Source organism: Heterodontus francisci, chromosome 19 (genome assembly GCF_036365525.1).
Source record: "Heterodontus francisci isolate sHetFra1 chromosome 19, sHetFra1.hap1, whole genome shotgun sequence".
Lineage (NCBI taxonomy): Eukaryota > Metazoa > Chordata > Chondrichthyes > Heterodontiformes > Heterodontidae > Heterodontus > Heterodontus francisci.
In genome coordinates, this window is record NC_090389.1 from 58,432,535 (window position 1) to 58,459,784 (window position 27,250).

The following is a 27,250-nucleotide window of genomic DNA, read 5'->3' on the forward strand; positions in this document are numbered from 1 at the left end:
CCTGGAGAAGTCCAGCAATGACCCCGAAGCCAATGAACTTGTCTGCCTGACTTCCTGGATCGGTACAGCAACGCACATAGTCGACAGCACTCTTGAGCAGGGCATTGTTCAAGTGTTTGATGCACAGATGGGCTGCAGCCTGGGAGATCCCACGCATGTTCCCAGTGGATCCCTGGAATGAGCTGGAGGCGTAGATGTTGAGAGCCATGGTGATCTTCAGGGCAACTGGCATTGAGTGTCCACCAACTCCCGTGGGCCTCAACTTGTCCTACAGCATGGCGGAGATCAGTGACGGCCTCCCCGGAGAGCCGCAGTCTTTGCTGACACTGCCTGGGTGCATGAGGCCCATGGCATGTGTCCTCTCTCTGATTCCTGGGCCTTCGACCAGGATGCCCCTCCCTCCTGCCCACCACTCCGCAAACTGTCCCCAAGCCCTCCCCTATGTGACTCTGTCCGCACACCCCCAGACTCCTGACACCTTCTCCCTGCTTCTGCCAAAGTCTGGCATTTCCCTTTGTGTAGCACCCTTCCTGCCACTGCACGCTGGCTCTTCCTATGAGTTTATTAGAAAGCCAGCACTTACCTCCGCTTCCTGGCCACCTCGTTTCATCAGGTGGAGCTCTAAAGCCCCATAGCCCCATGCACCATTGATAAAATCCAAAATGCCTTATAAAATTTGAGTTAATTGGCCTTTTAAATACCTCAATTCGTGACCCGCTGCCTCAATGGAAAAAGACCGGCCTCCATGGTTGCCGCTACTGGCAAAATCTTGAAGCAACATCATGACGTTGGACTTCTGGCCAAAAGCAGCTTCTCACATTTTACGACCAAACCACCCCGCCCCCGACTTCACTGTTAATGTCCCAGTAAAATTCTAGCCGTAATTTCAGACACAGACAGTTACAACCTTTAGGTCACTCTTTCAGTGTTTTCTGTATTTGAGGGGTTAATGGTCACTCATCCAAATGCTGTATGATAATTCCCCATCATTCTCATCCTCTGTTTGCAAGCTCCACTTCCTCTTGCCAATTCATGAGGCAGGAATTCTATCTCCAATTTTATCACGGTCGCATGACTTGTAATAATGCAGCTTCCAATTTTGTAGAGAGATATGTAACTAAGTGCTGAAGAATAGGGGCTCAATGTTTGCAGTGGGGGCAGGAAACAAAGTCGCCACCGCTTCCAAGACCCAAACCTGCCCCCGGGGGAAACAGTACGGGCCCAGTGTTTCACGGGCAACCCCTTAATTGATATGGAGATGGGTTTGACAATTAATGGCCACAGGAGCGGGAACAGAGGCAGGAATACCCAAGTGTGGGCGCGATTTAAACTGACCATGGCAGCCATTACTGTGGCTGCTGCTTGAGTACTGATACTGCTGAGTGAGAGATCTTAGAACAATGTCTCAGCAGAGCCAGAGGCCTGGAACCCAGGGCAGCCCCTCGATTATTCTGGAGGCTGTGAAGGACAAGAGAGAGGTTCTCTTCCTGGAGGTTAGCAGGAGGAGGTCACTCTCCCAGACCAAGCAGGCATGGATGAGCATCGCTGCTACAGTTCACGGCAGAGGTGTGGTCAGAAGAACTTGGATCCAGTGTAGGAAGAGATTCCATAACCTGATTTGCTCTGGCAAGGCGAGTGCTACCCCCAACCCTCAGGACATGTATCTGGGTATTCACCCTCAGCAGATACACAGACTGAGGAGCCTCAGGGCACAAGCTGCTCCTGAACATGGGAGGGATGTTTGACCAGGCCACTTACTGACCCCCTCAGAATGGCTCAGAGCCACTGTACTGCTGAGGGCCTGTAACCACTCATACATGCACCTTCTAATGAATAGGAGCAGCTGCCATTGGCTATAGAGAACAGCAGTGCCTTATCTCCTCTGTTTTGTCCTTGCAGGAGACACAAAATGCCCAAGAGAAGGCCCAGACAGGTGGAGATGTCCCCTATCTTCACATCATCACACCCATGGGGAAGGGAGCAATAAAATAGCCAGGACCGCAGACCACGAGGAAGTCGACCATGGTGAGCTGGGCACTGATGGTAGAAATTGTGATTAGAGACGGAAATGGGCACATTAAGGGGGTGCATTGCACTCCTTGCCATCCGACAGCATGTCAAACACTGAGTTGTATTCAGAAACCTCAGCACTGCAGAGGCTTCTGCTCTCCATAGCTAGCTCTCATGTTCTCATGTTGTGTCTCCCACAGGTGCAGATGCTGACCAAAGGCGACTGTCTCCCTCAACATCACTGGGCCAAGAGGACCAGCAAACCTCCAAAAAAGCACTGTCACACCTTACAATTGGACTGTCCACCAGCGCGGAAACACTCTCCTCGGTGGGTCTTCACGTGCGTTTAGAAAGGGTGGCAGTGGGTGAGAAGCATGGCACTTGTGTGCAGGAGAAGGTGCCAGAAGCAGATGCAGCTATGGTCAGTTCCCCTCGGAGGAGGAAGGACAGAGACAGGCCTGCTCAGTTGGGCACAGGTGCAAGACCTCAGGAGTCATTGGAAAACAAGGCTCTATCTAGACCAGCAGCAGCAGATGTGCTTCCAAGTCTCCCACGTCGGAGTTTTTGAGGCAGTGCGGGTCATGGGCAAAGAATGGAGGAATCCATTCAGTTCATGTACGCCATAATGGCTCAGGGTTTTGAATGCCTGAGCTCCTTCATTGAGAAAGTGGCCAATCTCATAGACAGTCATATGCAGCAGCACTTGGAGTGTATGCAGGAATTGCACACTGACATACACAGGATGCAGGCCACACTATGTGGCCTGGACCAGTCAGTGGTGCAGGTGGCGCAGAGATGTTTGAGGGGATGCCAGTTGCGCCCCAGCTGGTGCTCCCCTACAGCCATCCGGAGTGCCCGCCAAGGGCTGAGGATGTCACTGAGGAGGATGAGGGCGCCAACCCCTCACAAGGTATCATCATCATCTTCCTCGGCCCCTCTGATAGAGGGAACATCTGTGCAGCTGGGCCAAGTGATGGAGGCTGCCCCTCAATGAGTCACGTGCAGCAACCTCTGGAGATGCCTCCATGGGCACCTCCACAATAAGGACAACTGCCAGGTGCATCTCAGTTGCAAGCTGAGACAAGTGAGCAGTCTGCCTCCACCTCCTCCGAGGCCACAGGGGGAGCACCACGTGTAGAAGTGACCGAGAGCAGAGGCCACCGCGTCTTCCTGCAACTTTGCAGAGTTTTCCTTTCTGAGTAGCATGTAAATAATGACACTTGAAGTCACACGTGTGAAACTCCTTTTATTCATGGTGGGACAAGAAAGGAGGAAGGAGATCAAGGGCTCCTCATTTGGGACAGCAAAATCTCTGGACAGGTGTTCATTGGTCGTTGGTTGTAAGAGTTTACGTGTTCCAGGTTGCATTCTCAATGGAAGTGTCAGCACAGGCAGCTCAGAGTGAGTTCCATACTATGTCATTTGTCCTGGTTCAGAGGGGCTTAGTGGAAATGTTCCTGAATCAGATGATCCCTGACGTTCATGGCATCCTGACAAGACCTTCAAGTCCTGCGCCATGCCCGGCCACCTCCTTGTGCAGCGGAGCACCTCAGTCTTCTGCATCCTCCCCCTCAGCCTCCTCTTTATCTTCCCCTTCCACGTCCTCCTTCTCCTCTTCCTCTGACTATCCTCAAGGTCCACACCTCTCCGGAGGGCCATGTTATGGAGAGTGCAGCAGATCATCACAATGACCAAGACTCTTGCAGGAGTATATTGGAGGGTGCCACCCGACCAGTCCAGGCACCAGAATCATAACTTCAGAAGCCTGATGGCCTGCTCAATGGTGGTCTTGGCGAGCAGGTGACTTTGGTTGCATCGCCTCTGTGCCTCTGTCTGGGGTTCACGCAGAGGTGTCAGTAGCCATCTATTCAAGGGATACCCTTTGTCCCCTAGGATCCATCCACAGACTTTGGGGGTTGGGGTGAAGAGCTGTGGCAGCCTAGACTGCTGGAGGATGAAGGAGTCATGGCAGCTGCCAGGGAAGTTCAGTCCGGCAGGCTGTAGTACGCCTAATCGGTAAATGAGATGCTGTTCCTCGAGTTCAATAATTTCAGAGCATGACGGGCCCCCCATTTTACTTTTATTTTTAGCTTTTTTTTTCTTTTTTCTTATTATTTATATATGTATTTTTTTGTGTTTATTTTATTTCATCTTAGTTTGTTCAGTTTGCTTACCCACTGTTTTTTTTCATGTTTGTACTTGCGGCTGTTCAATTTTCAGTCTGTTAACACTCTATCTGTGCTAATGCTTTGTTTTTCAACATACCATTAACATATTGTTTGCCTTTGCTCCACAAACTTCTGGTCAGCTATTCTATGACCTTGTCCTATCTACACCTTCTCCTTTGTTATCTCTTGCCCCACCCCCACTTTACTTGCTTATAACCTTTCACATTTCTAATATTTGCCAATTCTGAAGAAGGGTCACTGACCTGAAACGTTAACTCTGCTTCTCTCTCCACAGATGCTGCCAGACCTACTGAGTATTTCCAGCATTTCTTGTTTTTATTTCAGATTTCGGGCATCCGCAGTATTTTGCTTTTATTTTAGTGACATTAATTGGTTCAGGCACATCTCCATCAAGTTCAAAAGTGTCATTGCAACTAACAGGGTTAGGAGTCATGAATGACAACCTCCGGAGTGAGATCCTACCCCTAACAGCCAGCCTATGTCCCTTAACAACTCCTTTCTATTGGCAGTTTTAAACTGTGCATGACCTGTCAGGTTGAGACCATATAAAAGATGATTCAGGAGAGCCAGAAACACACTACTATCTGAGCATTGGTAACACTGATTTTGCAAGCTTTAAACATACTTGGTAATTATTCATTGTTAAAGAGTTGATCTGAAATCTACACAGAATTTGGTTAAAGTAGCACGCTCAATTTTAATTGTGCCAAAATCCTATGCTGACCCTTGTATTGATGAAAGGACTGACTAGCATTGGAATGTAAAGGATCAAAAAGTCTTAAATGCTGTGAAATTTCAATCATGTGCGCCTTTTGTGTTTTTAAATGACCACCATCTTTTGGTGCTTCAGAGTTATTGTTGCTTTTTTTTGCTTGGAACATATAGCAGTAATGCCATCCTTGAAAAGTGTTCTACAAATCTTTTTATATTTATTTAATGACATATAATATAAATGATGGTAGATTTACGACAGTGATATCAATCACATCCTTGGACAAGGGTGTGAGAAAAGATTAAAATAGCTTTCAAAAATACCTTACAGAAGCTTAAACTTTATTTAGTAAAGGACACTGGACTCACACATATTTTCCAGTGGTGTTTATTACATCGATGTTTTTCAGATGCTGTAAGTAGTGAGGGGAAAAAAGAAAACGGAGCACTTTGACCTGTTGACTAATCATAAAAAGTTTTTTTAATTGAAGCTGCTTTAGGCTAACTTCTATTTTTCTCAATAGGAGACAAAGATATTGTAAGGATTCTGAGTAAACTTAAATTGTTGGCAGATTGTGAATTACAGCTCAACTGGCCATTCAGATAAGAAAATGGACCTGGAAATATTGTCAAACAGAATATTGAAGCTCCTCTCAACCACTTCCCCTTTAATAACCTACCTAAGGATCACTTTTGGCGACACAGCGATCTTCAAATTCACAGCCTCTTTGACAGCAAGAGGGTTGAGGCCCAACATCAGGTTCGCCTTGAACCCAATCTACAATAATCCATGGGTTGGATATATGGATAAATCACAAAAATTGTAGTGAATGCTTTTAACTAGTTAATGTGAATTTCAATAGATGTCTGGTCCATTGCAATACTGTCTTTCCCAGCTGTTAAAAATGTCAATTATAACAAGAAGTATCCTAAGCAGGCTGTTTCAAGCCGTTCTAGGAAGACAGCTTATTTTTAATGTTGCCTTATGTGGTTTCAATTTGTATTGCTTGGTTCTCATTAAGGTGAGGAATGTCAGTGCTGGGAATTAAACATCTTACACTTTTGCACCATCAACCCCTCTCATTTAAGGTATATGATGAAAAGCAAAATGCCGCAGATGCTGGAAATCTGAAATAATAACGGGAAATGCTGAATCAGACATTATCTGTGGAGGGAAAAAGGTTGGATTAACAAATGTTAACTCTGCCTTCCTCTATCCACAAATACTGCTTGACCTGCTGAGTTCTTAATTAAGGTATATGATGGCCAGGTTCAGGATAAAGCTGTCTCCCTTAAGTCTGACAATGTGCCTTGAATAATCGTTTGGAAAAGTATTCTTTACTTCACCATCATTAGATCCCATTTACTACATCTTTGTGGGTTTTCTGAATGAGATTGTTAATTTAGTGCTGAGTTGCAAATAATTTAGACCTGTGGACATTCACCCAATAGGAATTGACTGAGATTGCCCAATTTATTTCACTTTATCACAAGCAGACAGAAGAGAGTTTAATGTCATCAGTTTGAGCTAGATTGTAGGAGTGAAAAGACAGTTCTAATAAACAGATCCACTCATTCTTTTAAACACATTGATTTTTAAGGGCTATGTTTTGTACTTAAAGTTTAATGATTCCATTTCAGTTTGAATTCTATTGGTGCTTTGTGAAACTGTTAAATGACAAATGCATCTTAAAATTAGATTTAAAAGATTCTATTTATGTATTGATTGAAAAGGACTGTGAACTTTTCAAAATTATAAAGTGCTGAGACTGGGGAAAGAGATGTGTACACTCTGATTATTATACTTATGTCCATGTAGAAAGGCCATTCTATCCAGTGGTTGGCAAAGTAATAGATTGAGTGCTACAGGCTAAACCAAAAGACACTATACTATTTGTACCACAACCTGAAAAAAGACTACGACGAATGCACTCAAAGCAGTTAAGAGAAGACTGGAGAGCTCCCAATGGGAACTTTTTAAAAGGTTCTTGTGCTTTCTCTTCTTTAAAAAAAAATACAAAATTCCGGGTGTGATATGACAACCACTTTCTTGTTGAAACAGAGTACAAAGATTTTCCACAACTCCTTGTCAGCTTAGTTGGGCATCTAGTTAACTTAATTGGGGTTAACAGCACCCGGCTGGGGTACACCTTGCTTTTGGAAATTCAATTAACCAAGCCCAGGTGTTACAGGATTTGGAACAATAGATGACACTTTCACATTGACTGAAAGTTTTTTTTTTCCCAAAATATATTTTATTTATAAAAATTTGCAAAAATACATTACAAAACAATTCACATTGGACATTTCATAAAGTGCAATAATGATCAGTTTTTTTTCAATACAGAACATGAGGTGTCTCACTACTCTTGCCATTCCATTTTATAAACAACGTATATTTGCGTTACATACCAAAAAAAATTCTCTGGTGCATACAGCCCAAGGGGTTTTACACAGGTTCCAGCCCCTCAGTATACTATGGCAGGAGGACCTTACACAGTGGCCTTTCCCCATTGAGCCTTTGCGGCGGCTGCCCCAAGCTTTAGTGCATCCCTCAGCACGTAGTCCTGGACCTTGGAATGTGCGAGTCTACAACACTTGGTGGTGGACAACTCTTTGCACCGGAAGACCAGCAAATTTTGGGCAGACCAAAGTGCATCTTTCACCGAGTTGATGGTCCTCCAGCACTCGCCTCAACAAACACCACCTACCCCACCTATGGCAGAATGTGCGGATCCAGAATTAGATTATTCAGTCACCTAAAGACCCACAACCCTGGAGTGGAAGAAAGTCATCCTCGTTCCCAAGGAACTGCCTAAGAAGAAGAAGCAGAAGAAGAAGGCAGCAGCAGTTGATGTTTACCTCAGTGTGTGTCCCTGGGAACAGCCCATAGAGCACAGAGTCCTGCGTTACGGAGCTGCTCAGGATGAACCTCGACAAAAACCACTGCATCTCTTTCCAGACCTGCTTTGCAAACGCACATTCCAGAAGGAGGTGGATGACAGTCTCTTCCCCACCGCAGCCTCAAGGGCAGCGCGCAGAGGTGCTGAGACTCTGGGCACGCAGGAAGGATCTGTTGGGGAGGGCCCTTCTCATCGCTAGCCAAGGTATCTCTTGGTGCTTGTTTGAAAGTTCAGTTGATGAGTCATTCTGCCAAATGAGTTTGACAGTCTGCTCGGGGAACCATCCGACACTGAGTGTAGGTAATACACTGTTTGCATTGCAAAATGAAAAGAATATGCAGTTCTGTTGATCAAAATTCCTGCTCTGATGCTGTTAAAATTGTCCTGTTTATGTTACAATGGCCTGAAATTTGTCAGGAGGGCCTGCTGGCCTTGGGTGGATTCAGCACATCTCTCCCGCTCGACCAAGGCTTCTAGTACAGCATCGAAAAATCTTGAAGCCTGCTCACTACCATGTTGTGCCAGCATTGTGTTTTTCGCAGGTCAGAATCAGTTGTAGAATGACTTAAAGCACCTGTTCCAGCCACAATCCACTTCCCCTTTAAGAGGTGCATGCTAGCTTCAACTAGTGATAGCTGGTCACAATTTTGGGCCTCCTGCTGAAGCAGGCAGCCACTGAACAGCACGGTTAACACTGGCTGCACACTGCAATCATATTAGTTAAAAGGTAGCATAACATTGGCATGCTGCCTGAGTTAGAAGCAATGGCGCAAATTAATCCCACATCATGATGCCCTCGCCCATTTTCAGGGGCTATCGAATTTCATCAGAAGTTAAGAATTCTCAATTGGGGCAAGGCCAATTTTACTAAGCTGAGGAGTGATTTAGCGAAAGTGAACTGGAAACAGCTACTTGAAGGTAAATCAGTGCCAGAACAGTGGGAGGCATTCAAAGGGGAGATTCAAGGGGTTCAGAGTAAACATGTTCCCACAAAGAAAAAGGGTGAGATGGCCAAATCTAGATGTCAAAGAGCTTACAGGGTAAGATAAGGCAGAAAAGGAAAGGAAAGCTTATGTCCGACACTGAGAACTCAATATTACAGATAGCCAAGTGGAGCATAGAAAGTGAAGGGGTGAAATCAAAAAGGAAATTAGGAAAGCAAAGAGAGGGCATGAAAGAATATTGTCGAGCAAAATCAAGGTGAACCCAAAGATGTTTTATCAATACATTAAGAGTAAGAGGATAACTAAGGAGAGAGCAGGGCCCATAAAGACCAAAAAGGTAACCTATGTGTAGGGGCGGAAGATGTTGGTACGGTTTTTAATGAATACTTTGCGTCTGTCTTCACAAAAGAGGGGGGCGATGCAGATATTGTAGTTGAAGAGGAATGTGAAGTATTGGATGTGATAAACATAGGGAGAGATGAAGTATTAATGGGATTAGCATCCTTGAAAGTTGATAAATCACCAGGGCTGGATGAAATATAGCCTAGGCTGTTAAAAGAAGCAAGAGAGGAAATAGCAGAAGGTCGGACCTTCATTTTCCAGTCCTCACTGGATACAAGTGTGGTGCCGGCGGATTGGAGAAATGCTAACGTTGCACCTCTGTTTTAAAAGAGAGCGAAGGATAGACCGAATAATTACAGGCCACTCAGTCTAAGCTCAGCAGTGGGAAAATTATTGGAATCTATTCTGAGAGACAGGATAAATTGTCACTTAGAAAGACAGGGGTTAATCAAGGATAGTCAGCATGGAATTGTTTAAGGGAAGAACTTGTTTGATCAACTTGATAGTATTTTTTGAAGAAGTAACAAGGAAGATGGGGTAGTGCAGTTGATGTGGTCTACATGGATTTTAGCAAGGCTTTTGACAAGGTCCCACATGGCAGACTGGTTAAAAGAAAATCCCATGGGATCCAGGGAAATACAGCAAGGTGAATACAAAATTGGCTCAGTGGCAGGAAACAAAGGGTAATGTTGAGGGCTGTTTCCAGTGGCATTCCGCAGAGCTCAGTACTGGGTCCCCTGCTTTTTGTGGTATATATTAACGATTTGGATGTAAATGTAGGGGGCATTATCAAGAAGTTTGCAGATGACACAAAGATTGGCCGTGTGGTAGATAGCGAGGAGGATAGCTGTAGACTGCAGGAAGATATTGATGGTCTGGTCAGATGGGCAGAAAAGTGGCAAATGGAATTCAACCTGGAGAAGTGTGAGGTGATGCATTTGGGGAGGTCAAACAAGGCAAAGGAATACACCATAAATGGGAAAATACTGAAGTGTAGAGGAAGTGAGGGACCTTGGAGTGAATGTCCACAGATCCCTGAAGGTAGCAGGACAGGTCGCTAAGAAGGTTAAGAAGGCATTTGGAGTCCTTTACTTGCTGAGGTATAGAATATAAGAGCAGGGGGGTTATGCTGGAACTGTATAACTCATTGGTTAGGCCACAACTTGAGTACTGTGTGCAGTTCTGGTCACCTTATTACAGAAAGAATGTAATCGCACCAGAGAGGGTACAGAGGAGATTTATGAGGATGTTGCCAGGACTGGAGAAATGCAGCTATGAGGAAGGATTGTGTAGGCTGGATTGTTTTCCTTGGAACAGAGAAGGCTGAGGGAAGATCTGATGGAAATGTACAAAATTTTTTGGGGCCTATATAGAGTGGAGGTGAAGGGTCTATTCACCTTAGCAGAGAGGTCAGTGATGAAGGGGCATAGATTTAAAGTGATTAGTAGACAAATTAGAGGGGAGATGAGGAAAAGCTTTATAATGCAGAGGGTGGTGGGGGCTGGAACTCACTGCCTGAAAGGGTAGTTGAGGCAGAGACCCTCAACTCACTCAAAAGGAGTCTGGATTTGTACCTCAAGTGCTGTAATCTGCAGGGCTACAGACCAAATGCTGGAAGGTGGGATTAGAATAGGTGGATCGTTTTTTGGCCGGCACAGACACGATGGGCTGAGTGGCCTCTTTCTGTGCCTTAAACTTTCTATGATTCTATCTCCCTAGAGTTTTCTCCCCAGATGATAACAGGTCTTGGTTCTTGTGCTTCAGCTCTTGATTTGTTATTTGGGGGCATTGTTATATTTATGTGGACACACTGAATGCTTGGAACTCAAGACCAGAGAAAGAAAATTATTATCTCACACAGTCTGCTGCTATTCAGTCATATAGTACTCATTATAGGGGCTTTATTTGTCCTGCATTCCCTCCCTGAATTATATAGCTGATGCAGTTGATGTTCACACAGCATGAAGCAGACTCGGAGGGCGGAGTTCCAGAGCGGTAAGTTACCTCGGGTGGGGAAAAAAAACTGAAAAAGTGACGTCACAGGAAAGCTGTGACCTAATTGGCTGGTAGGGAATCTGTACCGAATTTGAAAATAAAACTGATAAAAATTGATTAAAGCACTAATTAACTAATTAATAAGTAGAGTAACTAAACCAGAGGGAGGAGATTACTGTATTTAGTTAGCATTTAGTATTTATTGTAGAAATCTAGCACTAGGGACCATATAGTTAAGTGTATCATAATTTAGTAAGGATTTAATAAGTATTTATTTATTTTATATTAATTAACTAATTAGTGCTAGAAATGACAGTTAGAGGGGTGAAGTGCTTCACCTGTGAGATGTGGGAGGTCTGTGACGCTTCCAGCATTCCGGACGACTACATGTGCCGGAAGTGTACCCAGTTGCAGCTCCTCACAGACCGCATGGATCGGTTGGAGCGGCAACTGGATGCACTTAGGAGCATGCAGGTGGCGGAAAGCGTCATAGACAGGAGTTTTAGAGAAGTGGTTACACCCAAGGTGCAGGCAGATAGATAGATAGATGGGTGACCGCTAGAAGGGGCAGGCAGTCAGTGCAGGAATCCCCTATGGCTATCCCCCTCTCTAACAAGTATACCGTTTTGGATACTGTTGGGGGGGGTGGCCTATCAGGGGAAAACAACAGCAGCAGCCAGAGCAGTGGCACCACGGCTGGCACTGTTGTTCAGCAGGGAGGGACAAAGCGCAGAAGAGCAATAGTTATTGACAACTTTATAGTCAGGGGCACAGATAGGCGCTTCTGTGGACGTGAAAGAGACTCCAGGATGGTATTTTGCTTCCCTGGTGCTAGGGTCAAGGATGTCTCTGGACGGACAGGGGGCATTCTGAAGGGGGAGGGTGAACAGCCAGAGCTTGTGGTACACATCGGTTCCCATGACATAGGCAGGAAGAGTGATGAGGTCCTGCAGGAGGAGTTTAGGGAGTTAGGTAGTAAGTTAAAAAAACAGGACCTCTAGGGTTATGATCTCTGGATTACTCCCTGTGCCACGTGCCAGTGAGGCTAGAAATAGGAAGATAGTGCAGCTAAACACGTGGCTGAGCAGTTGGTGTAGAAGGGAGGGTTCCAGATATCTGGACCATTGGGCTCTCTTCAGGGACAGATGGGACCTGTACAAGAAGGATGGGTTGCATCTAAACTGGAAGGACACTAATATCCTGGCTGCAAGGTTTGCTAGTGTCACTCGGGAGGGTTTAAACTAGTGTGGCAGGGGGGTGGGAACCAGAGCAGTAGGACAGCTAGTGAAATAAATGAGGAGGACATAGTAAATAAGGCCAGTAGGACAAAGAGGAAGAGCAGGCAGGGAGATCTTGCTGAGCACAGCGGGACTGGTGGTCTGAAGTGCATTTGTTTCAATGCGAGAAGTATAACAGGTAAGGCAGATGAACTTAGAGCTTGGATTAGTACTTGGAAATATGATGTTGTTGCTATTACAGAGACTTGGTTGAAGGAAGGGCAGGATTGGCAGCTAAATGTTCCAGGATTTAGAAGCTTCAGGCGGGATAGAGGGGGATGTAAAAGGTGGTGGGTGATTTTAACTTCCCCAATATTGACTGGGACTCATTTAGTGCTAGGGGCTTGGATGGGGCTGAATTTGTGAGGAGCATCCAGGAGGGCTTCTTGAAACAGTATGTTGATAGTCCAACTAGGGATGGGGCCATTCTGGACCTGGTATTGGGGAATGAGCCCGGCCAGGTGGTCGAAGTTTCAGTGGGGGAGCATTTCGGGAGCAGTGACCATAATTCCATAAGTTTTAAGTTACTTGTGGATAAGGATAAGAGTAGTCCTCGGGTGAAGGTGCTAAATTGGGGGAAGGCTAATTATAACAATATTAGGCAGGAACTGAAGAATTTAGATTGGGGGCGGCTGTTTGAGGGTAAATCAACATCTGACATGTGGGAGTCTTTCAAACGTCAGCTGATTAGAATCCAGGACCAGCATGTTCCTGTGAGGAAGAAAGACAAGTTTGGCAAGTTTCGGGAAGCTGGGATAACACGGGATATTGTGAGCCTAGTCAAAAAGAAAAAGGAAGCATTTGTAAGGGCTGGAAGGCTAGGAACAGATGAAGCACTTGAGGAATATAAAGACAGTAGGAAGGAACTTAAGCAAGGAATTAGGAGGGCTGAAAGGGGTCATGAAAAGTCATTGGCAAACAGGATTAAGGAAAATCCCAAGGCTTTTTATACGTATATAAAGAGCAAGAGGGTAACCAGGGAAAGGGTTGGCCCACTCAAGGACAGAGATGGGAATCTATGTGTGGAGCCAGAGGAAATGGGCGAGGTGCTAAATGAGTACTTTGCATCAGTATTCACCAAAGAGAAGGACTTGGTGGATGATGAGCCTAGGGAAGGGAGTGCAGATAGACTCAGTCATCTCATTATCAAAAAGGAGGAGGTGTTGGGTGTCTTGCAAAGCATTAAGGTAGATAAGTCCCCAGGGCCTGATGGGATCTACCCTAGAATACTGAGGGAGGCAAGGGAAGAAATTGCTGGGGCCTTGACAGAAATCTTTGCATCCTCATTGGCTACAGGTGAGGTCCCAGAGGACTGGAGAATAGCCAATGTTGTGCCTTTGTTTAAGAAGGGTGGCAATGATAATCCAGGAAATTATAGGCTGGTGAGCCTTACGTTAGTGGTAGGGAAACTATTAGAGAGGATTATTCGGGACGGGATTTACTCCCATTTGGAAACAAACAAACTTATTAGTGAGAGACAGCATGGTTTTGTGAAGGGAAGGTCGTGCCTTACTAATTTGATAGAGTTTTTTGAGGAAGTGACGAAGATGATTGATGAAGGAAGGGCAGTGGATGTTATCTATATGGACTTTAGTAAAGCCTTTCACAAGGTCCCGCATGGCAGACTGGTGCAAAAGGTGAAGTCATACGGGATCAGAGGTGAGCTTGCAAGATGGATACAGAACTGGTTCGGTCATAGAAGACAGATAGTATCAGTGGATGGGTGTTTTTCTGAATGGAGGGATGTGACTAGTGGTGTTCCGCAGGGATCAGTGCTGGGACCTTTTCTGTTTGTAGTATACATAAATGATTTGGAGGAAAATGTAGCTGGTCTGATGAGTAGGTTTGCGGACGACACAAAGGTTGGTGGAGTTGCGGATAATGATGAGGATGGTCAGAGGATACAGCAGGATATAGATCGGTTGGAGACTTGGGCGGAGAAATGGCAGATGGAGTTTAATCCGGACAAATGTGAGGTAATGCATTTTGGAAGGTTTAATGCAGGTGGGAGGTATACAGTAAATGGCAGAACCCTTAGGAGTATTGACAGGCAGAGAGATCTGGGCGTACAGGTCCACAGGTCACTGAAAGTGGCAACGCAGGTGGATAAGGTAGTCAAAAAGGCATACGGCATGCTTGCCTTCATCGGTCGGGGCATAGAGTATAAAAATTGGTAAGTCATGTTGCAGCTGTACAGAATCTTAGTTAGGCCACACTTAAAATATTGCGGGCAATTCTGGTCGCCACACTACCAGAAGGACGTGAAGGCTTTGGAGAAGGTACAGAGGAGGTTTACCAGGATGAGGGATTGTTTTCACTGGAACGACGGAGGTGGAGGGACGATGTGATAGAGGTTTACAAAGTTATGAGTGGCATGGACAGAGTGGATAGTCAGAAGCTTTTTTCCAGGATGGAAGAGTCAGTTACTAGGGGACATAGGTTTAAGGTGCGAGGGGCAAAGTTTAGAGGGGATGTGCGAGGCAAGTTTTTTTACACAGAGGGTGGTGAGTGCTTGGAACTTGCTGCCAGGGGAGGTGGTGGAAGCAGATACGATAGCGACATTTAAGAGGCATCTTGACAAATACATGAATAGGATGGGAATAGAGGGATACGGTCCCCGGACGTGCAGAAGATTTTAGTTTAGGCAGGCATCAAGATCGGCGCAGGCTTGGAGGGCCGAATGGACTGTTCCTGTGCTGTACTGTTCTTTGTTCTTTGTTCAATGACCTTGTCAGTTTTAGTTTAGAATATTTCTTTAAATATATCTTAACTCATTTAAATAACAACATCGTTGCTGACAGCACTACTTGTGCTGGCAGTAACCTTGTAAAATAAAACTTCTAGTGTTCTGTGTATAACAGAGACAATGAACACCACTAAATCTGCTGACATTTTCAACAATGTTGCCTCTGCAATAGAGACAAAAAGTGCCAGAAATACTCAGCAGGCCAGGCGGCATCTGTGGCGAGAGAAGCAAAGTTAACGTTTCAGGTCTGTGACCTTTCATCAGAACTCGCAAAGGTTAGAAACGAATTAGGTTTTAAGCAAGTGAAGGGGAAGGGGGGTGGGGGAGAGAACAAAGGGGAAGGTGTTTGGTAGGGCAGAGGGTGATTAAATAACAAAGCTGTCCTGGGACAAAGGTAAAGTGTGTGTTAATGCTTGTGGTGAAAGACAAAGCATTAGTTCAGAGAGACTGTTAATAGTAGAATAATGAGCAGCTCTGATTACATGAAAAGCAGGTACATGGTTAAAAAATAAAATATTAAAAAAAGGCCAGTTATGCTCTGAAGTTATTGAACTCAACGTTCAGTCTGCAAGGCTGTAGCGTGCCTAATCGAAAGATCAGGTGCTGCTCCTCGAGCTTGCGTTGATGTTCACTGGAACACTGGAGCAGGCCAAAGACAGAAATGTTGGCATAAGAGCAAGGGGAAAGCGTTAAAATGGCAAGCAACCGGAAGCTTGGGGCCATGCTTTCGGACTGAGCGGAGGTGTTCCGCAAAACGGTCACCCAATCTGCGTTTGGTCTCCCCAGTGTAGAGGAAACCGCATTGTGAGCAGCGAATACAGTAGACTATATTGAAAGAAGTACAATAAATTGCTGCTTCACCTGAAAGGAGTTTTTGGGGCCTTGGATAGTGAGGAGAGAGGAGGTACAAGGGCAGGTATTACAGCTGCAGTGGTTGCATGGGAAGGTGCCGTGGGAAGGGGATGAGATGTCGGGGGTAATGGAGGAGTGGACCAGGGTGTCATGGAGAGAACGATCCCTTTGGAATGCTGACAGGGAAGGGGAGGGGAAGATGTGTTTGGTGATGGCATCACGCTGAAGGTGGCGGAAATGGCGGAGGATGATCCTCTGGATGTGGAGGCTGGTGGGGTGGAAAGTGAGGACAAGGGGAACCTTGTCACGGTTCTGGGAGGGATGGGAAGGCATGAGGGCAGAAGTGCGGGAAATGGGCCGGACACGGTTGAGGGCCCTGTCAACCACAGGGTTGAGGAAAGAGGAAGACATATCAGAGGTGCTGTTGTGGAAGGTAGCATCATCAGAGCAGATACATCAGAGATGGAGAAACTGGGAGAACATAATGGAGTCCTTACAGGAAGTAGGGTGTGAAGAAGTGTAACCAAGGTAGCTGTGGGAGTCGGTGGGCTTATAATGAATGTTAGTGGACAGTCTAACCCCAGAGATTGGGACAGAGAAGTTGAGGAAGGGAAGGGAAGTGTCAGAGATCTCATGCCAACATTTCTGTCTTTAGCTAGCTCCAGTGTTCCAGTGAACATCAACACAAGCTCGAGGAGCAGCACCTGATCTTTCGATTAGGCACGCTACAGCCTTGCGGGCTGAACATTGAGTTCAATAACTTCAGAGCATGACTTGCCTTTTTTTTAACATTTTATTTTTTAACCATGTGCCTGCTTTTCATGTAGTCATGTAGCTGCTCATTATTCTGCTATTAACAGTCTCTCTGGACTAATGCTTTGGCCGGAATTTTATCTTTGGCAGACGTGAATTCACCACTGATGTAAAAGTCGGTGACGAACCTGCTTCTGCCTAGCCCAGGGATCTGTCCTGCATTTTACGGGTCCCCAGGCTTTGATTGTCCCGAGGCACGACTTTCACCCGCTTATGGGAGGAAGTCCTGTCTCATTGAGCTGCCGGCCAATCATCAAACCAGCAGGTTTTAGTCCCAGCAACGCCACCGGGAGTGGTGGCCACTGCTGTGACTGCAGGCCAGCCGAGCGATGAGGATGCCATGGAGCAGGGATCGAAGGTAGGTTCTGGATGCCTCACCAGGGTGATCAGTCGTGTCCTGGTGAGGCAAGGGTGTTCGTTTCGGAGGAGGGGGGGATGGTCTTGGGTCCCGGGGGTGGGTTGGGAGGCGGGGGCGGCCCTCAATTGGGCACCCTGTGCCCAATTGTCAGGACACCCCCCTGGGCGTAGAAAGGCCAGCAGCTCTCACTGTGCGGCCTTCCACATCCCCAACACGCCCGCTTGCCATGGGTAAAATACCCGTGGAGATGGGTAAAGGCCCTTAAGTTTCCCCCCCACCCCGACCTCCAAAAAGTTGGCCAGACGTGGCAGAGGATCGGGAAGGCCTCCCATTCAATTTTACGGAACACCCATGCCACCATTCGGCTCACTGGGGTGGCGTAGAATTCCGGCCTTTGTCTTTCACCACAAGCATTAACACATGCTTTGTCCCAGGACAGCTTTGTTATTTAATCACCCTCTGCCCTCTCAAACACCTTCCCCTTTGTTCTCTCCCCCACCCCCCTCCCCTTCACTTGCTTAAAACCTAATCCATTTCTAACCTTTGCCAGTTCTGATGAAAGGTCACAGACCTGAAATGTTAACTTTGTTTCTCTCTCCACAGATGCTACCAGACCTGCTGAGTATTTCCAGCATTTTTGTTTTTATTTCAGATTTCCAGCATCTGCAGTATTTTGCTTCTATTTTAATGTTGCCTCTGCCTTTGGTACCACAAGAGGTAAAGGTTAATGCAAGTATAGCCAAGCGCCTGATGTATTTCGCATTTTCCTCTATACAAATATCAATGGCTTTGCTACTACCTATCTGTACAGAGCTCCTGTCGTGATTGCAGAGATGTAATCTTTTAAGTATTGACATCAGTAAGATAGCATCTCCTGGGAACAGGGGGCCTACCTGAGGTTCCCAGCAGTATCTACGCGCAGAGAACTTGCGTTGGTCCAGGAGGCAAAATCTCTAACTTCTGAGATTTTAAACAATTGAGAGATCAATAAAATGCCCTTCCTTGCATGAATACAGGAGCCAAAGCTTTCGAGTGTTACTCACATCCTAACATCCAGACCAATCCCAAAAGATATCTGAGCACAAACATGATTAATAACCTTCCTCTTACCCTAGAATTCACACAGGCCATAAAAGCATTCCAACTTCAATTCACCAAAATTGACACAATTTTCTGTAAATAACATTGGTGTAGGGTTTCCCCTTTGGCCACAATCGGCAGAACGGGTGTAAATTGTGTCCATTATGAAAAGTGCTTTATTCCCCCTGAGTTTTTGGTCAAACTCATTTGCATATCACCAAACACAAAATTTGCCATGAACCAGCACAACTGGGCAGCTTTTTAAAAAAAAGTCTTTAAAAATATTCCTTGATATATTTGATTAATAAAGCTGAAAACAGATTCTTCTTCTTCTTCTTTGGCCTCCTTGTCTCGAAAGACAATGGGTGAGAGCCTGGAGGTGGTCAGTGGTTTGTGCAGCAGCGCCTGGAGTGACTATAAAGGCCAATATTAGAGTGACAGACTCTTCCACAGGTGCTGCAGAAAAAATTGTTTGTCGGGGCTCTCCCCTTGCCCTTTTTCATGCCAACTGCTAAGTCTCTTCAACTCGCCACACTTTAGCCCCGCCTTTATGGCTGCCCACCAGCTCTGGCGATCGCTGGCAACTGACTCCCACGACTTGTGATCAATGTCACAGGACTTCATGTCGCATTTGCAGACAGATTGATCACAAAAAATAAGCATTTTAAATCAATGTCAATCCACCACCTGAGTAACTCAATTTTAAATGATTGAAAATGACTTTTAGTGAATGCACAAAACAACTTTCTAGTTAGATTGGGGTACAGTAATCAATTCCTCAGTAAGTAAAAAAACCAAAAATCTTTAAAAACATACCTATTCATGTCCTAGCACTCAGCTTAATTTTTGGAAAGCCTCTTCAAAGGTCTGCAAAGGAGTGTAATTAGTAGAAAATTCCAATGGCCGGTTTTGTAGTCGGGGCCTGCTTCTAGTGTGATGTTTCAAAAACTAATGTAAAAGGTTGTGGAAACTCGATTTGCATTGAACACAATTTGCACTTAAAATTCTGTGATCTTTTGTGCCAGTTACTTGATATCAAGGGAATTACACTGAAAAAAAAGCTCAATCGAGCAGAAAATCCAGGCCACAATATTTAGCCAAAATTAGACTTCTTTTAGCTGATACTGAAAACACTGGGCCAGAATTTGCTGGAAAAGTAACAGTGAGTATAATATGCATACTATTATTAATGTGTAATTCCTCCAGCAATTTGTGGTGAGAAAGCAATACTTCATGAGCCACAAATTGCTGGATAGTTTGTGCTGCTCTGCCATTAGCCTTGCAAATATGGCAGTCTGCCCTCAACCTCCCTGTGAGTTTCTAGAAATTGCTGTGTTGGTGCATTAATTATTAGTTAAACTTGGCACAGAAAGTTAGATACTGAACAGCTCAAGGACCCGGCTAATGACAGGATTTATGCTCCTGCAATGTCTCTCAACTTCTCCAGCCCAGAAAGAGAACAATTGAAACTGTGGAGTCCCATTCCTACAGTCGTAAATTGTTCTTAGAGATTTTTAAACGATATTTGGTTTTACATTTTTCTTACTTTTTCTGTCTGTCTCTTTCCTATGTCACTTTTAATTCAATCTTTCTTTCCCCCTCTTCATATGTCTTTCTCAACTTAAATTGACTCTAGTTTCCCCGATTTCCTTCTGTGCCATTCCTCTACTTCATTCTTAATCCTCACATCCCATTGGTTAAAGAGATAGATTGTTGGTCCTATCATTCACTAAGGTCCCAGATAACCTGTTGCCCTGGCTGTGCCGTTACCAATTTGAACTTCTGGCAGCTCGTGGCACAATAATAATTGGACCTGAAGGGCCAACAGATTCTGGCCATTATCATCATTTTCATGATGTATTTAATAACCCATACTTGTAATAATTAACAGTATTTCAAAGCCTCATCATTATTAATGATACAATAATTTAGCTACCGGATGAAAGCTGACATACTTGGGGCAGAAATGTAAAGAACAATATTAAGAATAAGGCCAGGAAAGCCTATTACAATTAAACGGAGTCTTTGCAATGAAAATATTCACAGATGCTTTCAGAATCTACGTCCAGTATCTTCATGGTTCTAATTATCAGCTTTTTAACAAATATGTTCTTTCACTGATTGCAAAATGCTACAGAAAATACTATTAAGATGATCATTATGAATATTTTACAAAACTTTCATTAAACAATATAACAACTAATATGAAATAGATCTACTTAAATGTAATCATTGGGCAATTTTACTCATTGAAGATTTCAGGAATTCAGAGTTATTTCTTTATGAAATCTAACAGAAGCAACTGAAGTATTCATTCTGCTGTTAAATAAGCGCTAATAATTGACAATGAAGCTTACTGATTAGTACGTTGTTCTTGTCCGACAAACAGATTGATGCGGCTTAGGCCTGTGCGAGTTCCCAGGAAAGAAACTTCAACACCCTTGTCAGCATTTCTGAAAGAAGATATCCAACAGGATAAATGTACTTAAAACAGAACAACCAACCCACCCAACTAAAATCCATATTGCAGGTGCAAATATGAAGAACTCATATTGCAATGCTATCTCATCTTTGTCTAATCATTGAATACATAGCGTTGAATACATATTGCAGAAAGATCTCAAATAAAACTATATTGTTACGATCAAGATGGGAGTAATGCACTGTTAATTCAGTCCCACTGCTCCACAGGTCATAGCATATCAAATAAAGTTTCCCACCTACCGAAAAATAGCCAAATTAAACACTGTATTTTCCCCCCAGAATAAAGCACATCAAACCAGGTTTCTTTAAATAACAACATTAACTATTTATTAGAAAAGAAATAATAGATCTTAACTAATGAGATAAATCTATATATGTAAACCCCCTTATTTCCTTAATCCTCATGCACTCACACATACATTCAAAAAAAACCCAGTTAACTGGGGAAAAGGGATTTTGTGGTTTACAGCTGTTTCTTAGGAATAGAAGGAAACATAAAAAATAATTGAGTTTATCACGTTCTGGTAGGATGTTTTTGATACAGCTTGGTGTCCCAGAGTCGAATGGTCAGATGCCACTTGAAGTCTCTCCAGGCTGGGTTGATGAACAGTCCGTGATGGGTAGGCGTTCACGGCAATTTAACTGCAGCAGGCATCAGATAGGTCTTCCATCGGGGTGTAGCCACAGGTCTGCTTGGGTTTTGAAGCAGCAGTCTAGCAGTAGAATTCAGGATGGCAGCAGGAGTGTCACTGGACGCAGGAATTCTTCAGAAACTGGAGGCAACAGGAATCTTCCATCTTTTAAATGCAGGGTTCCTTTTCAAGAGACGCAAGTCTCCTTTACAGAGAGATGTAACACTTTTCTTGGTCTTCTCTCTCTTGCTTCAGGGAGGTCAAAGCAAAGATGTCCAATTCACAGGCTTTTTAAAGGGTCCAAGGTGAAAAAAGAACCTTTCTGAACATGGTCACATGTCCAGACATAGTAGCCTGAATTTTATTAGCACACTTCACATTGCGGTGGCGCGTTTTGAAGTTAGCAGTCTGCCTGTATGCAGCGGCCGCCGCTGAACCCCAGCGATATTTCGCATGGGGGCTCATTTAAATGGAGCCCCCTCTACGTCATCGAGGGCGGCCGCTCTGTCCCAGGCAGCAGTGTCCAGCACCACTGCGCAGGCGCCAGTGCCATTTTTAAAGGGCTTCAGGCCCTTCACTTTCATTTGCATGTTTAAAGGTGCCATTTCAGTAGAAAGTGCAGAAAATTTTATTTATCTTTGATTACCCTCTTCCCCTCCCCACTCCCCCCCCGCCCCCCCAGCACTACTGAGTTCTCATTTCATAAATTAACATTTTCCTCCTAAATACCACTTTGGAAAATGCTGGCCTTTAACCGCACCCCCCCCCCCACCCCCCAATGTCAGAGCTTTTGACCCTCAACCCCTTCCCACCATCCCCACAATCAATTGGAGCAGTTTTTCCTGATCCCACACCCCTCCCAACCTGAAATTAAACTCCTCCCCCTCCCCACCCCAGTGTCTCGCCTTGAATCCCAAACAGGAAACAGAAGGCGTGGGACGTACGGCCATCGGCCGGAATATTAGCATGAGATGGCGGGCTGGTCCAGGGAAGGTAATTAACATGTGTTTGCATAAGTTTTATTAGGTAAATGAAAGCCCTGCCGCCCGCACCGAGGCCTTGCTGCCGCTGTTAAAATGTGGCAGGGCCTTCAAGAATTTTCTGGGCCTCCCTGCCAGGACCCCAATGTCAGAGGGCTCATAAAATTCAGTCTCCCCTTGTCACTCAAGAACTACTCTGAAGAAATCTCAAAGCCCTGTGATTTCCTTGAAATTGCTGGCTTTCCTGTCCTTGTACAAGTTCAACTTCCTTTCAAAGCACCCATAAAGTTCAACTTTTGTTGTGACTTCCTTTCAAAACATTGCAGGAATTCCAGCTATTTGCAGGTTATTGTCCACTGAACAAAAAAATCCTTTTCTCAGTTTTTTAAACACACCGAATTCAAAGTTTTATTTTTAAAAACAAAACGCCTGTAACAATATGAAGTGTGGAACAGATAAAAAGAAAAGGAAAGAAGGAAAAACTGTATATATTATTTGATTTTGACTTGGGGAATATTTTTCAGTGTCTGAAATATTTATTAAAATCTCTCAAGATCATAAAATATGTGGTTCAATTCAGAAGACATGTGTTCCAATGGCAATCTGAGATTCATGTTCAGCGACTTTTTACAGGCAAGATTGCTTGAACCACTGAATTGAGTAAATGTACAAACGTAAGGAATAGGAACAGGCCATACAACTCCGTGAGTCTGTTCTGTCACTAAATAAGATCATGGCTCAACTTTTACATCACTCCACTTTCCACCCTATCTCCATATCCCTTAGTGCCCAAGAATCTATCAATCTTGAATATACTCAATGACTGAGCAATCTCAGCCCTCTGGAATAGAGAATTCCAAAGATTCACAACCATCTGAATGAAGAACTTTCTCCACATTGCTGTCCTAAATAGCCAACCCATATCCTGACACTTTGTCTCCTAGTTCTAGACTCTCCAGCTAGGGGAAATAAATTTTCAGCATCTATCCCGTCAAGACCGCGAAGAATTTTATGTCTTTCAATGAGATCACATCTCATTCTTCTGAACTCCAGAGAACATAAGGGCATTCTACTCAATCTTTCCTCATTGGACAGTCCTCTCGTCCCAAGAATCGATCTAGTAAACCTCCTCTAAGGCAAATATATCCTTCCTTAAGTAAGGAGACCAAAATTATACACAGTATGTGTGGTCTCACCCAAGCCTTATATAATTACAGCAAGACTTCCTTACTCTTATACATACCATTTGCCTTCCTAATTGCTTGATGTACTTGCATATTATCTTTCTGTGACTTGTGTACAAGAACAGCCAAATCCCTCTAAATCACCAACATTTAATAATCTCACACCTTTAAAAATCTGCTTTTTAATTCTTCATTTCAAAATGGCTCACTTTTGTGTAATATTCTACCTTAGGAAGATGAAAATTTGGCACCTGGAAGGAGTGTTTGGGGCCTTGGATGGTGAAATAGCAATTTACTTGTACTTGGCCCAGGGAAAAATAGCAAAGAATTTTCTTTTGACTGGTCCTGCTGAGTGACTTATATTACAAAACAAGTTGGGACTGATTTACAGAATGTAATTTACATAGAATTAGAATGTACAGCAGGGTGTATTCCCAACTGGTCCACGTAGGTGTTCATGACCCACATAAGCCTCATCAAACTTTTACTGCATCTCATCCTTTTGGCATAACCTACTATTCCTTTCACCCTCACATGTTTGTCTAGATGCCCCTTAAATGCATCTGTGCTGGTCGATTCAATTACTTCTTATGGGAGCAGGTTCCACATTCTAACTATTCTCTGCGTTGCAGGATATTCTTCAAGGGACAGATCTGAGTCAGTGATGAGAGAAGAACAGCTGTGAGGAAACAGATTCAGTGTAACAGTTAGAGTTGGAGGTCATCACCTTGAATTATCAAGGTGATCAGGATAGGGTTTGACAGATTGATGAGTTGGAATGCTCACAAGAAGAAAAATGGAGCCACTGCTGAAGGTGAGCAATGGAGCCAATGAGAACACTGTTTTCAGTATTGGGAAAGTTAGCAATGATAGATTTAATTTTGCTTGATTAAAAAGTTGAATAGTTCTAGAAAGGATTAGTTATTGTAGAATTCAGGGAGGTGAGGAAGAGATATTTTAAGCCACAGGAGGGCATAATCTGCTAATTCAAGTCAAAATGAACCCACTCCTGTAGAAAAATAAAAACAGAAAAAAATTACAGCACAGAAGGAGGCCATTCAACCCACTGTCTATGTGCTGACTGACTGGAATTTGGAACAGGTACTCAAGGATCTGGAATGTATTACCTGAAAGGATGGTGGAGGCATATTCAATTGTGGATTTCAAAAGAGAATTAAATAATTATCAAAAGAGAAAAAAAGTTGCAGGACCATGGGGAAAGGGCAGGGAATGGGACTAACTGAGATGCTCTTGCAGAGAACCAGCATGGACACAACAAGCCGAATGGCCTCCTTCTGTGCTCTAGCCATTCTATGATTCTAAGAAATAAATTTGAAGAGGAATACTCAACCAAAGGCAGAACTTGTCTTTCTGTTATTACAAAAATGGTGAAAGAGGAGATAATCAGACACTGGAATGGTTTAAAATTGAAAAGGAGGAGGTATTGAACAGACTGTCTGCACTTAAAGTGGATAAGGCACCAGGACCAGAGGAGATGCATCCAAGGATACTGAGGGAAGTGAGAGTGGAAATTGCAGAGGCACTGGCCATAATTTTTCAGTCTTTGTTAGTCGCGGGGGTGTGCCAGAGGACAGGAGAATGGCAAACATTACACTTTTGTTCAAAAAAGAGTGTAAAGATAGGCCCAGCAACTACAGGCCAGTCAGTTTAACTTCGTTGTGGGGGGGCGGGGGGAGGGGTTGGAACTTCTAGAAACAATAATTCGGGACAAAATTAATAGGTCACATAGACAAATGCGGTTAATGAAAGAAAGCTAGCATGAATTTCTTAAGGGAAAATCATGTTTAACTGACTTGCTGGAGTATTTTTGAAGAGGTAACAGGGCTGAGGGCAATGCTGTTGATGTGGTGTATATGGACTTCAAAAAGGCGCTTGATACAGTGCCACACAGCAGACTTGTGAGCAAAGTTATGGCTCATGGAATAAACGGGACATTAGCAATATGGATACAGAATTGGCAGAGTGACAGAAGATAAAGAATAGTGGTTAATGGATATTTTTCGAGCTGGAGTAAAGTTTGTAGTGGAATTCTGCAAGGGTTCGTATTGGGAACCTTGCTTTTCCTGGTGTACAGGGCACAATTTAAAATTTTGCAGATGAGATGAAACTTGGAAGAATTATGAACTGTGAGGAAGATAGTGTAGAACTGCAAAAGGACATAGACAAGTTGGTGGAACGGGCAGACAGGTGGCAGATGAAGTTCATGAAGAGAAATGCGAACTGACCATTTTGGTTGGAAGAAAATGGAGAGACAATATAAAATAAAAGGCACAATTCTAAAGGGGATGCAGAAGCAGAGGGACCTGGGTGTTCATGTGCGTATGTCATTGAAGGTGGCAGGACAGGTTGACAGACTGGTTAAATAAAGCAAGCAGTATCCTGGGCTTTATTAATAGGGGCATAGAGTACAAGAGCAAGGAGGTTATGTTGAACTTGTATAAGACATTAGTTCGGCCTCAGCTGGAGTACTGCGTCCAGTTCTGGGCACCGTACTTTAGGAAAGTTGTGAGGGCATTGGAGAAAGTACAGAAAAGATTCACGAAAATGGTTCCAGGTATGAGGAGCTTCAGTTATGAAGATAAATTGGAGAAGTTAGGACTGTTTTCTTTGGAGAAAAGAAGTCTGAGAGGAGATCTGATAGAGGTATTCAAAATCATGAAGGACTGGAAAAGTAGATAGGGAGAAACTGTTCGTACTGGTGAAAGGATGGAGAATGAGACGGCACAGGTTTAAAGTGATTGGTAAAAGAAGCAAAAGCGATATGAGGAAAAACTCTTTCATGCAGCGAGTCTGGTTAAGGTCTGGAATGCACTGCCAGTGTGGTGGTGGCAGGTTCAACTGAAGCATTGAGAAGGGAATTATACAGTTATATGAAAAGGAAGAATGTGCAGGATTATGGGGAGAAGGCAGGGGAATGGCACGAAGTGAATTGTTCTTTTGGAGAGCCGGTGCAGACACAATGGGCTGAATGGCCTCCTTTTACACTGTAACAATTCTGTGATTCTGTGAAAAAGAAGTGGGAGATGGCCAATCACCTTAGCCCCAGGACATCGGTGCAGGAATTCTGCAAGGCAGTGTCCTAGGCCCAACCATCTTCAGCTGCTTCATCAATGAGCATCTCTGCATCATTAGGTCTGAAGTGAGGATGTATTCTGACAATTGCACAGTGTTCAGTTCCATTCACACTTCTCAGATAATGAAACAGTCTGTGTTCAAATGCAGCAAGACCTAGACAACATTCAGGCTTGGGCTGGTAACTGGCAAGTAACATTCACGCCACACAAGAGCTAGGCAATAACCAATAATAACCAAACAATAGAGAGTCTAATCATCTCTCTTGAGATTCAACAGCACTTTCATCACTGAATCACCCATCATCAACATTCCAAGGGCTTACCATTGACCTGATTGAAACTGAACTGAATCAGCCACATAAATACTGTGGTTACAAGAGCAGGTCAGAGACTGGGTATTCTACATTGAGTGACTCACCTCCTGACTCGCTAGAGCCTTTCCACCATCTATAAGGCACAAGTCAGGAGTGTAATGGAATACTCCCAATTGTCTGGATGGGTGCAGCTCCAACAACACTGAAGAAGCTCGACACCCTCCAGGACAAAACAGTCTGCTTGATTGGAACCCCCTTCCCCATCTTAAACATTCACTCCCTCCACCACCAGTGCACCCTGGCAGCAGTGTGTACCATCTACAAGATGTGATGAACTGCAG

At 44.3% G+C, this 27,250-nt stretch overlaps 1 protein-coding gene across 1 annotated transcript in view; it reads right to left on the bottom strand.

Moving 5' to 3' along the window:
* Nucleotides 1-27,250, bottom strand: part of cacna2d3a (calcium channel, voltage-dependent, alpha 2/delta subunit 3a) — a 705,663-nt gene that overhangs the window by 186,168 nt on the left and 492,245 nt on the right. The window contains exons 21-22 of the mRNA XM_068052271.1: nucleotides 20,578-20,673; nucleotides 5,280-5,372 (exon numbers count right to left, since the gene is read on the bottom strand). Of these exons, the coding sequence (XP_067908372.1) occupies nucleotides 5,280-5,372; nucleotides 20,578-20,673 (189 nt within the window). The remainder of the gene's footprint in view (nucleotides 1-5,279; nucleotides 5,373-20,577; nucleotides 20,674-27,250) is intronic.